The following is a 12,627-nucleotide window of genomic DNA, read 5'->3' as shown; positions in this document are numbered from 1 at the left end:
GGTTTATGTAATTTGGCTACTCTAAAAGCTGTCAGAAATGTAATTATCTCTGACGATGTAATGGAGAACATTTTTTGGCATGGCGGGAAGTTTTGCAATTAATAAAATAATTTTCTATGTGACACTGATTGTTAATGCTCGACATTCTCATAACTGACTTCATTGAATTGTTTATAAACTACACGTATTATGGTCTTTTTGAATGGCTAGTTGATATGATCTCGTCGACAGCATTTTCAACATAAGACTACTCAGCGAAAAGGATGAGAGCCTTAGCGAGAAGCTTTTGCGGTATTCTTTCACACCGAGACAGCAACTTCTCCTCATTTTCATATCGTGGACACCAGTCCTTTTGTGGATAAGTCAGCCCAATAGTTTGGAAATGACAGAGTGCTGTTGAAAATGTTGCAAAAGGTATAGGAATTGAATGCCTTGTATGCTGTAAAGACGTTATACAACTATACAACCCAACAGACTAGTCATGGTCAAGGCAGCAAAACCCTCAGAGGTGAAATTCAGTGAACTCCAGGAGGGTTGGCATTTGTTTGAAACCAACACAGTGAAGATGGGTTAAGGTTTGCGTCTTTCTTTTTCTATGCCTACTGAGGATGCCGTTCGTGAGAAGAGCAATGTTGAGACTTCCTGGACGAAAGTAATTCTAGTTGCAACACCTCAAGTCTTGCATCACATGAAAAAGGTCTTCTTAAGCGATTTATAAGTAAGATTGTAACGACTGAACACGTCCCATTTGAGCCAAACCCAAAATAGAAATATTCAAATTATCACATAGTGGTTATAAACATGTAATTGGTTTCTCATACTAGCATAATTTCATCTTAATTCTGCACACACTCCAAGAAGTTCAAAGCTGAATATACACCATCCCACTTGACCCTTCTCTTTTCTGAGTAAAACACAGCTGCAGAATAATGCGAACCAGCTACCAAAAGTCATTTGCAGACCCCATGTTTAATTTAGACCGTGCGTTTAAACTTTTATCACATAATAACAACTATTTTCTAGAATTTCAATCATTCAATCACTCATACCTCATGAGAAGTGTTATACTACATTCTAGGCTCAGCCACTAATTTCGAGCATGGAGAACATTTGAGGCTCCTCATACAAATGCCTTCGTAAGCATGACAACATCCCATCTCCCATCTTTCCGGTGACCATAATATACTTCTGGAACATGTGCCACTTTCAGGTAATAATCGTCTTGTGCATCTCGCTTAAGTTTCTTCACTAACCCATCAGGCATGTCGATAAACCGCAGCAATGTCAGCTTTTCCAGGTGCTCAATACCCGATGGCAGCTCTTCCATTAGCTTACAATTCGCTATAAACAACTTCTCAAGACAAGGCATTGATCCCTTCTCCACTTCCACGCATTTGAGTTTGTCAAAACAATGAAGGCTCAGAACCTGTAGCTTCAGAAAGCCGTTGGCATTAAAACACAACTTGGTTCCTTCATAAGCCTGAAACAACTCGAGATACACAAGATTAGGCAAATTCCCCAGAGACGACAATGGATTGTCCTTTAGCTGACTAGATATCAGTTGCAATACCATTAGGCTATCAAGAGATGACATGTGGTAATGCCTCCAGACGTCCTGTCAAGTAGATTCTTTGGAGAAACGGAGGTGGAGAAGAGAGGGATTGTAGATCAATAATCTCATTTTCATCGACTGAACTTACAGATATTGCTTGAAGCTTGGTTAATTTTTCAATCGACAAGCACAATTCCCTCGCATCTTCTTTTCTCAACTTCACGATGCCTAACCTATTCAATTCTTTCAACTTTCCAAGCTCTCTTATTAAGCTGCTGTTTCTATTGTCACGTGCTTCTATGGAGCAGAGCTTTTGCAGGGACTGTAAAGCCCCTATACCTTCTGGGGACTTGAAGCCATTCTTGAACCATAAGGAAGCTGGGCCTGAATAACGATATAAGAGTAGATGGCGAAGTCGTTGTAGCTTCAAGATCGCAACTGGCAATTCTGTGACATACGTGTGTTTAAGGTCTAAAGTCTCTAGGTTTTGAAGGTTCCCTATGGAACATGGAACAGTTCTCACCTTGCTGTACCTGAAACTTAGATATCTCAGGTGGCGCCACTCAGCAACTTGAGCTGGGAACTTTGTCAAAGAAGCTGTTTGCAACTTCAGAACAGTGAGCAGTCTCATTTCTCTACCTAGAACAGCATCCACGGAAGATCTCTCTACCCCAAACATGTATAAAGAACGTAGTTGAGACAATGACCTTTTCTGTTGTGTAGCTTGCATGCTGTTCTGTATTGATAGGCGACGAACTTTATCCGGCCATTTATGATTGTTTTCCATCGCTGTTTCTGCAAAACCTTGGTTACTTGACTTTGAAGTAATAATATCCAGCAGAAAATCATGGATACGGCAAAACCGGATTCTTCCATCTCTTGTTTTTACAGCCACCTCTATCAGGCTTCTGTTCAGAAGCTCATACAGGCAGTCATGGGCTGCTTCTTCTACTATCATACCTTCTTTCTTGTCTACAAATCCTTCTGCGATCCATAATCGAATTAATCTCCCACAGCTAATGAGGGAACCCCTGGGAAATACGCTCAAGTGCAGGAAACAGGACTTCAAGTAGCATGGCAGGTCATCAAAACTAAGTGAGAGGACTCTCCTCAAGGTTCTGAATTTATCATTGCAATCTATTTCAGTACGAAGACTTCGATGAACCAGATCCCAATCACCCTTTTTTCTCGTGTCTTTTGAAACCAAAACACCACTGATGGCCACAATAGCAAGTGGCAATCCCTCGCACTTCCTTAGAATAAGCCTACAGGTCTCCTCTAGATGAGGAGGGCAGGAGTTCCCCTGAAATGTCTTTGCACAGAAAAGCTTCCATGACTCTTCAGGTGGTAGTGGCTCCATCTTGTAAACCATCTCTCTGAATTCTCCGCATAAGGTATATGCTAAATCAGAATTCCTGGATGTGATAATTATTCGGCTGCCACAGCTGTTATTAGGCAATGCATGTTTGATCACATCCCATTCATTTATGCGCCACGCATCATCTACAACAATCAGGTACCTTGCTTTTTGTAGCAGGTCCTTTATAATAGTCTTCTGGCATAATGTATCCATGTTGTCCTGCAGAGGAGGAACTGGTGCTTGGGTCTCCCTCATTATTTGTCGAACCATGCCTTGGAGGAGCTCTTCTATTTTTGGAGATTGAGAAAGAGTTATCCAAGCACGTATCATGAAATGTTTCTTCACTTCTGGATCTTCATAAACTTGCTTGACTAACGTAGTTTTCCCGAGTCCTCCCATCCTCACAACTGAGATTACTTCCCGCTTGGAAGCACCCTCAATCAGCCAGCCGACCAAGTTTTTTGTCGGTTCACTGATGCCCACGAGCTCAGCTTTGTCTAAAAGAAGAGCATTCCCTCGCTGGTCCTGCCATGTGTCATCTGGCTTACTAGAGCCATAACGATGTTCGGCTTTTAATTTGTCATGGATTCTCCAGTGTCCGTCGTACATGTTTCTGATTCTGGAGTTGATGGATTTCATCTCCGAAGCAATTCGGTACCGACCTTTCATGTTCTTAATACAGCAGGACATCTTGGAGAGAAGACCAGGAGAACAAATTCCATGATCATGCGCCAGGAGAAGTTTGAACTCATCAAGAGCATCTTCAGCGTCGTATGCGATTTCTCTCAGCTGCTTCACCCAAACTTTGACTTCCTCATCACTCTCTTCCAGGGAATCTGCAACCCTCAGGAATGCCCTTATGTACTCCAATTGTCTCTTCACTGAAGTAACTTCTTCCTCGGCACCTTTGAATAGAACCCCATTCTCTAGAAAGTCCTTGAGCTTGTCAAGTAGGTAGTTTACCGCAATTTCTGCCATGCTCTGTTTTGCATATATCGAAGCTCCGGAGAATACACTAGCTGGTATCCTCTAACATAGCGATTGCACAGGCTGGGGGTTTGGTGTGGAAATGGTCAAGCTTTTGATGTCTAGTCATCCATCACTTCATGGCTGTCTGGTCAAGATGCACACCCCGCTTAACAAATTAAAGAACCTTACACTCTTTCTATTTACTAAGTTGAAAATAACCATTATTGATATCTTTTAGTATGATTGCGTGCTACTTAATTTGCTTGGTTTGTGTACTAGTATACCTAACTCTGTGAAACTTTTATTAAGATAGATGTTTGACTTTTCAAAGGAAAAGGAAATGATAAGAAAGTTCCTTATTTTCCAATTCACTCATGTTTTATATACGGAAACTTCTGATATGGTTCTAATCAAAATTTTTGCTTGCTAGGCAAGTTAATTGCATGTGCTGAATATACCTTTATACTAATGTTAATGAGAGTGACTCATTCTTGAATGGCCATCGGCGGGCTATTGATTTCAGATAATTGCTTCCAGTGAAAGTCACTGAACGTTTGCAGGCAAACTATTCTGTTTCTGAATACCATTGTGTTAAAGCTTTCTAAAGCTAGCTTCATTGAGTAAAAGAATCGGCCGATGGTAAAGAAGCAACTTGATTTCATACAGAACTTTATAGCGGGACAAGGCTTTGCACTGTCACCTCAGATAATTGCTTCCGTATTGTGTGCTCCTTTTCCTTTTCTTTCTTTCCTTCTGGTTTCCTTTCCCTTTCTCTTTTCGCGTGTGCTCTTAAATACTGCTCCCTTTCTTTGACCACGTCAAAGCTATATGCCTTTTTTTTTTGGTCGGGCGGAGGCTATATGCCTTTTGACCAAGTCAAATATTACACAATATGCTTTTAAACTTCTATCACAAAGCGTCAACGATTATCTAGAATTGCAGTCATTCAATCAAACTGCGTCCCAGGCTCAGCCGCTCATTTCGAGCATGGAGGAAATTCAACGCTTCTCTCACACAATGTCTTGGTAAGCAGGGCGTCCCATCCCCCACATCTCCGGTATCCATAATATACTTCTGGAAATTGGGCCACTTTCAGGTAACAATCGTCGTCTTGTCCATCTCTCTTGAGTTTCTTCACGAACTCATCAGACATGTCAATGAACTGCAGCACTGTCAGCTTTTCCAGGTGCTCAACACCCGATGGAAGCTCCTCCATTAGCTTACAATTCGCAATAATCAACTTCTCAAGACAAGACATTGATCCCTTCTCCACTTCCACGCATTTGAGTTTGTCAAAACAAACAAGGCCCAGAAACTGTAGCTTCAGAAAGTTGTTGGCATTGAAACGCAGCTTGGTTCCTTCATAAGCTCGAATCAAGTGTAGATGCACAAGATTTGGCAAATTCCCCAGAGACGACAGTGGATTATCCTTTAGCTGACTACATTTCAGTCGCAATACCATTAGGCTATCAAGATAAGATATCCAACGTGGTAATGCCTCCAGACGTCCTGTCAAGTAAATTCTCTGGAGAAATGGAGGTGGAGCAGAGAGCTGTTGTAGATCAATAATCTCATTTTCGTTCACTGAAGTTACAGATATTGCTTGAAGCTTTGTTAATTTTTCGATCGACGAGCACAATTCCCGTGCATCTTCTCTTCTCAAATTAAAGATGGCTAACCTGTTCAATTGTTTCAACTTTCCTATCTCTCTCATTAAGCTGCTGTTTCTGCCACCACCTGCTTCTATGGAGCAGAGCTTTTGCAGGGACTGTAGAGACCCTATTTCTCCTGGGGACTTGAAGCCGTACTTACACCATGAATACTTACACCATGAATATGGTGTGTCTGAATAACGATATACGAGTAGATGGCGAAGTCGTCCGAGCTTCAAGATTGCAACTGGCAATTCTGTGACATACGTGTGCTTGAGGTCTAGGGTCTCTAGGTTTTGAAGGTTCCCTATGGAATTTGGAACAGTTCTCACCTTGGTGTACCTGAAGCTTAGATATCTCAGGCAGCGCCACTCAGCAAGTTTAGCTGGGAACCTTGTCAAAGGAGCAGCTTGCAAGTCCAGAACAGTGAGTAGTCTCATTTCACTACCTAGAACAGCATCCATGGAAGATCTCTCTGCCCCAAACATGTGTAATGAACGAAGTTGAGACAATGACCTTTTCTGTTGTATAGCTTGCGGGCTGTTTTGTATAGATAGGCGACGAACTTTGTCTGGCCAATTAGGCTGTTTTTCTATGGCTGTTTCTGCAAAGCCTTGGTTGCTTGACTTTGAAGTAATAATATCCACCAGAAGATCATGGATACGGCAAAACTTCATCCTTCCATCGTATGTTGTAACAGCCACCTCTATCAGGCTTCTGTTCAGGAGCTCACTGAAGTGCTCCTGGGCTACTTCTTCTACCGTCATGCCGCCTTTCTTGTCTACAAATCCTTCTGCAATCCATAATCGAAATATTGTCCCACAGTCAATGATGTAACCCTTGGGAAATACGCTTAAGTGCAAGAAACAGGACTTCAAGTAGTATGGCAGGTCATCAAAACTAAGTGAAAGGACTCTCTTCAAGGTTTTGAACTTGTCGTTGCAATTGATTTCAGTAAAAAGACTGCGAAGTACCAAATCCCATTCATCCTTTTTTCTTGTGTCTTTTAAAACCAAAACACCAGCGATAGTTACAATGGCAAGTGGCAACCCCTCACACTTTCTCAGAATAAGCCCACACGTCTCCTCTAGATGAGGAGGGCACAAGTTCCCCTGAAATGTTTTTGCGCGGAAAAGCTTCCATGACTGTTCATCTGACAGTGGCTCCATCTTGTAAACCATACCCCTAAATTCCGCGCATGAGGTATGTGCTAAATCGGAATTCCTGGATGTGATGATTATTCTGCTGCCACAGATGTTGTTAGGCAATGCATGTTTGATCGCATCCCAATCATTTATGCGCCACGCATCATCTACAACAATTAGGTACCTTGCTTTTTGTAGCAAGTCCTTGATAATCATCTTCTGGCATAACCTGTCCTTGTTGTCCTCTAGTGGAGGAACTGGTTCTTCGGTCTCCCTCATAATTTGTCGAAACATGCCTTGGAGGATCTCTTCTATATTTGGAGATTGAGAAAGAGTTATCCAGGCACGTACAATGAAATGTTTCTTCACTTCTGGATCTTCGTAAACTTGCTTCACTAATGTAGTTTTCCCCAGTCCTCCCATCCCCACGACTGAGATTAGGTGCCGAGTGGAAGCGCCCTCAATCAGCCAGCCGACCAGCCTTTTTGTCGGTTCACTGATGCCCACGAGCTCAGCTTTGTCTAAAAGAAGAGCATTCCCTCGCTGGTCCTGCCATGTGTCGTCTGGCTTACTAGAGCCATAGCGATGTTCGACTTTATTTAATTTGTCTCGGACTCTCCAGTGTCCATCGAAGATGCTTTTGATTCTGGCATTGATGGATTTCATCTCCGAAGCAATTCGGTATCGACCTTTCATGTTCTTGATACAGCAGGACAACTTGGATAGAAGACCGGGAATACCAATTCCATGATCATGCGCAAGGAGAAGTTTGAACTCATCAAGAGCGTCTTCAGTGTCATATGCGATTTCTCTCAGGTGCTTCACCCAAACTTTGACTTCCTCGTCACTCTCTTCCAGGGAATCTGCACTCCTCAGGAATGCCCAGACGTACTCCAATTGCCTCTTCACTAAAGTAGCTTCTTCCTCGGCACCTCCCAATAGAACCCCATTCTCTAGAAAGTCCTTGAGCTTTGCAAGTAGGCAGTTTACTGCGAAATCTGCCATGCTCTATTTTGCAGATATCGAAGTTCTGGAGAATAAACTAGCTGGTATTGTTACACCCCAAAACCATCAAGAATGGGGATGATACGGCTGTCCTTTTACCCAAAGGACATAGTCTCAAACTACCAAAATTCAATTCTCAAAAGTCCCGTTGTCAATATTGCTCTCATATTACTCGTTACTAGTTGAGGAACCTGAAAAAGATAATAAAATAGATGAGTAAACAATCACAGTTTAGTGAGTAGTGCATTTTTTGTAAGCGGATCGAGCGACCATTATGCATATTCACAAAACTAAACCACAACTCTTTTAACCTAAATCCAGAATATAATAAACATATAATAAGAGAAAAGTTACATACGTTTCAACATATTCATTTCACAATAATATCAAAACAAACATAAATGGTCCAATTTTTACCAAAAAAAAAAAAAAAAAACATAAATGGTCCAATTTATTTATCAATCTCATTAACTCACATGCCAATGGTCCATTCCATTGGTTAATCTCATGCCACACATCAAGAGTTTATTCCATTGATCAATCTCATAGGAAATCACATGTCAATGGTCCATTCCAACGACTAATCTCAAATCACACGTCGATGGTCCATTCCATCGACTAAACTTAAATCACATGTCAATGGTTTATTCCATCAATTAAACTCATATCACATGTTAATGGTCCACTCCATTGACTAATCTGTTGCTTAATATCAAACCATGATCACGACACAACGCCTAGTGACTAGGCGACCAAGATTCTCCCTTTGGCAAGGTCTTCACCTATTATGAGCCGGTGGCTCGACCCATAAGGATATCCTAAACTAGTATACGCATACCCATAAGCCCCTTCTCGGGCTCACAACCATATTGAGCATCAACATAGATCTACAACAACCTCCATAATTCACAAAGCCAAACCAAAATATATATCATAAATCGATTTCACAAATCAAAACACATAATCTTTCTGTAATCCGGCTCATTCACCAGAAATATTTTTCGTAAAACATTTCTTAAATCATTTCAAGACTCGTTTCATAAATCGGTCAAATCAAATGCATGTCATAAATAATTTCACAAATCGATATACATAACATTCCATAGTCCATACTCAAAGAGCTTTTCGTAAAAAGGTTTCGCAAACCCAAAATACATAATATTTCTCAATTTCGTTCCTCAAACTGAATATATTTTTCCACTAACCATTTTTTACACAATTCACAAATAGCAAAATGTAGTAGATGCTCGGTTCAATTTTTATGCAACAAATATGCTTATTTATATTTCATATCTATCAAATCTTTATAATTTTGAAAACATGACTTTATAAATTCTTAGAAGAGATAAGACCACTCACCTGAATGTGCCCCAAACCAAATAACAAGGCTCATGTGAATCAACGAACTCGTAATCCTATCATATAAGCGGGAAATATCATCAAAACTAAGTAAAACGCTATCTCAACTAATGATTTGACTAAATTATACTTATACTCGATAAAACGACACCTACGCACTAACAAATCGCATATATCACGAGGCTTAAGTGTGAAACTTGGGTCACGTTATAACTTTTTCCATCGATATATTCATACAGTCAATAGAAAGCTCTTTCAACATACTACGTAACTTGATCCTTCCAAAATCAAGCCAAAAACCGACAAAATACAGCCCCAAAGTCCTGGACGCGCATTATTCATCACTCGCAAGAAACTTCGAAATTTTGTTTTAGGCAAATTATAAGATCCGTAAAATCGTACAGTTTCACAACATCCTAAACTATCATTTCTATATACATACTCAATGACTTAATAATCGAATTTCGCTGCATGAATCTCTAATAATTCCAAATTTCAAGCCCTAAGCCCGAAATTACTCTGATTGAATGAACGGGAGGCGAGAGTGCTTACTGAGCGTTGTGATATGCAGTCAAATTAGCTTGGCGAGGCTCCTATGGCGAGAACGCGCAAAGCCCTTTTTCTCTTTTTCCTTCTTCTCTTTCTCCTTTCTTTCCTTTCTTTCCCTTGCACGAGCTCTCTGGTCGTGCCTCTCTCTCATTCTTTCCTTCTTTTCCCTTTTATCTCCTCCTTTTTCTTTCTCTTTCTGTCCCCCCCCCTCTCTCTCTCTCTCTTCTTTTTCTTCCTCTCTCCTAAAGACTAAAGACTCTTGGTCTCTCTCCTTCTTCTTTCTCTTTCTTCTTTTGACTGTTCAGCCTTCTCTCTCTTTTTTATTTTTATCATGCAATCTAAATGATATGATATTTAAACAAAATTTCAAACATAGCAATACCATTAATGATATCAACCAAGGTTCAAATAAAAGATTACAATATCCAAAAAAATAATTTATCATCTTGTGTCTTAGATTAACAGATATTGTAATCTTGATAAGGCACTTACTCAGAATCAAACATAATAAAAAAATGATCCGTCGTCTCACGGCTCAAATGAAAGATTATCACAATCTTGGGCAACGCAATTATCTAGTAATAAGTCGAAATAATTAAAAAATGATCCGACATTTTTACGGATCAAATTAGTAATTAAATCAACTTTATCAATAAATCCTAATTAGACACATATAATATTTCAAATGTCACATAATCGAATAACAATCAATCCGAATTAAGGAATGGAATATTCCAATTGAATTGGATAAAGATTGTTATCTAATTTGAAGATGCGTAATTTGGATCGGAATCGGACTGGATCATAGCTTGTGGATGGGGCTCGGCGGATGACCGGCATTTGGCTAGCAAGGACGGGTCACGGTGGTGATTGTTTCGACCAGGCCGGCAACGCGGAGAAAGAGTGCTTGGTCTCGACTCGGTAAGATGGTATTTGAAGACGACTTGTGGTGATGGGAGGGAGATCACCAGCAAATCCTTGGTTCGGTGGTCAATGGACACACTTGGATGACCTGCAAAATTAAACTCGTCTTTGACCGTGAGGATGGATAAGCTGCCAGAACTTGTCCTCTTAGTATTGATGGACTGAAGACGTGTCAATATTGGCCGATGGATGTCTTGGGTAGGCTGCCTTGTGATGATTCGATGGACTAGCTGGCCGAAGGAAAGTGCTGCTCATGGCTTAAGAAATCTGCAAAACAGAACTTCGAGGTGCGGCGGCAAGAGATTATGGAGAAACGATGGCAACGAGAAAACTTATTCCCGTGTAGGACTCTTTGCATGTATATTTTTATTCAAGCTCCTAACCGGTCAAAAAGATGAAAAGAACAAATCTTGCCGCTTGAACATCCTCTTTTTCTTACCAGATTTTTACTCAACGAATTTGCTGCCCAAGCCGCGAAGATCAAGACCAGAAACCTCCGCTTGAAGCTTGCCTTTGGATCAGGCCATGATAAATCCAACAATCACGGCGTTAAAATTAATTTGAACTCATAATAAATATAAAAAATTAAAGCAGTCCAAGTTGGACTTTTGTGATCATCTGCGTTTTTTGTACGCTGGCCGGACTCTCTACATTAAATGCTCTGCATGCGAAAGGGAGAAGGAAGAATGGAGACAAGGAAAGCAGCAGAAAGAACTTGCGAGTTCGACTCTCATGAAGCTTCTCAATAAATGAAGAGGGACCCCTTCTTGTTGGCCACACCATGTAGCCGAAAGTGGAGTGCAACTCCTGGTAAAGAATTTTATTTTTCATCTTGGAAAAGTCACGATGGTGACTAAAGGGAAATAAATAATTGAAGAGAGAGGAAGGAAGGGCCCTGTGTAAGAACGGCTATAGTCTTCCTCCCCTCATCAATGCATGCACAAGTATGTGTCACGGGTTGGTAGTTTCCATAAGAACGGCTATAGTCTTCCTCCCCTCATTAATGCATGCACATGCATGTGTCACGGGTTGGTAGTTTTCTTGACCGCGGATTAACCCGTGTGGCACCTGGTGAGCGAAATTCGCCAGGCCAGCTTTCCTTCTATAGTCATTTCAGTGAAAAATATGGCGAATAGCTCTTTTATACTATATCGTACCACGCCCAGTTCCGCTTGGGTGTTTAGTTCTTTAGGCTCAATAATTGGTTTCGGCTTGCCATGGTCTCATCAGGAGAGCGGCATCAGCTCTCGACCAATTTGTGCACAGGACGCCAACCCCGCTTTAGAGCTCCTAAATAATATTATCCTTCTATCCTAGAACTTTTAGCACCAACCGTCTGGACGCCACTCTCACGAACCAGTTGTGTTCATTCTCTCTGTGCCCTCGCTCTTCACTTGATAACCCCAAGCTTCACTCCTAAGGGTTCACGGGTATGAGAGAATCACGAACTATGACAAATTCCCCCACTCCAATTCCGCAACGCTCTCGTTGCGGGTTATTCTGTCACTTCCTTGTGTTTGCCTAACCATCACTACCACTCCTTGGGACTTACATAGATGGCAACGCTCACTCAACAAAACAAGTCACTCCACTCCATTGCTTGCTTCCCTCGATCAAAGCTGTTCGCGAATCTCTTGTCACTTATGCTCCTCGATAAGTGTGGCACCCCTAGCTAACTGCATCTCTATGGCATCACCTTCTTTCGTCTACTAAGCTCCTCCTGATCTCAGCAAGCCAACAGAGGGTCCCCTTTGGTGGAAATATGATCGTAGACCTTTTCTTAAAATTTGCCCCATTGATCTAGGAACGTTATCCCCATTCAACAAGCAATTCAGTTCCTTCCTATACTCCCATTACCATCCCAGAAGCTAGACGAGAGCCGCACGTTATCCGAGCACCCTCTGGCCTCGGCGATCACTCTTTGCCCTCATAGGACCGGGAAGACCATAGGCTTTTCCCCTGAATCATTCACTTATTGGAGGGATCCCCGCTTTGATACCATTTGTTACGGGTCGGTGGTTTCCTTGGTCGTGGATTAACCATGTGGCACCTGGTGAGCGGAATTCGCCAGGCCGGCCTTCATTCTATAGTCGTTTCAGTGAACAATACATC

General features: G+C 41.5%; 2 protein-coding genes across 3 annotated transcripts; both read right to left on the bottom strand.

Annotated features, from left to right (window-relative positions):
• Positions 1 to 1,580: 1,580 nt before the first annotated feature.
• On the bottom strand, positions 1,581 to 4,494 carry LOC120293654 (disease resistance protein RPM1-like). The gene has a single exon (XM_039313359.1). The coding sequence runs from the start codon at positions 3,888 to 3,890 to the stop codon at positions 1,581 to 1,583; it is 2,310 nt and encodes a 769-aa protein (XP_039169293.1). The 5' UTR covers positions 3,891 to 4,494.
• Positions 4,495 to 4,618: 124 nt separating this feature from the next.
• Positions 4,619 to 9,732, bottom strand: LOC120293261 (disease resistance protein RPM1-like). Of its 2 annotated transcripts, XM_039312302.1 has the most exons (3): positions 9,595 to 9,732; positions 9,043 to 9,098; positions 4,619 to 7,874 (listed from the first exon to the last, which is right to left on the bottom strand). In XM_039312302.1, the coding sequence occupies exon 3, from the start codon at positions 7,681 to 7,683 to the stop codon at positions 4,858 to 4,860; it is 2,826 nt and encodes a 941-aa protein (XP_039168236.1). In that variant the 5' UTR covers positions 7,684 to 7,874; positions 9,043 to 9,098; positions 9,595 to 9,732; the 3' UTR covers positions 4,619 to 4,857. The 2 variants fall into 2 exon arrangements, with proteins under 2 accessions (XP_039168236.1, XP_039168237.1); XM_039312303.1 differs by lacking the exon at positions 9,043 to 9,098.
• Between the last annotated feature and the right edge of the window lie 2,895 nt (positions 9,733 to 12,627).

Source organism: Eucalyptus grandis, chromosome 5, assembly GCF_016545825.1.
Source record: "Eucalyptus grandis isolate ANBG69807.140 chromosome 5, ASM1654582v1, whole genome shotgun sequence".
Classification (NCBI taxonomy): domain Eukaryota; kingdom Viridiplantae; phylum Streptophyta; class Magnoliopsida; order Myrtales; family Myrtaceae; genus Eucalyptus; species Eucalyptus grandis.
The sequence above is the reverse complement of the archived record's forward strand: the minus strand, read 5'-3'. Positions and strand labels throughout refer to the sequence as shown.

Bases quoted from the DNA above. Each gene is read 5' to 3' on its own strand.
- LOC120293654 (XM_039313359.1), bottom strand. From the start codon at position 3,890: ATGGCAGAAATTGCGGTAAACTACCTACTTGACAAGCTCAAGGACTTT.
- LOC120293261 (XM_039312302.1), bottom strand. From the start codon at position 7,683: ATGGCAGATTTCGCAGTAAACTGCCTACTTGCAAAGCTCAAGGACTTT.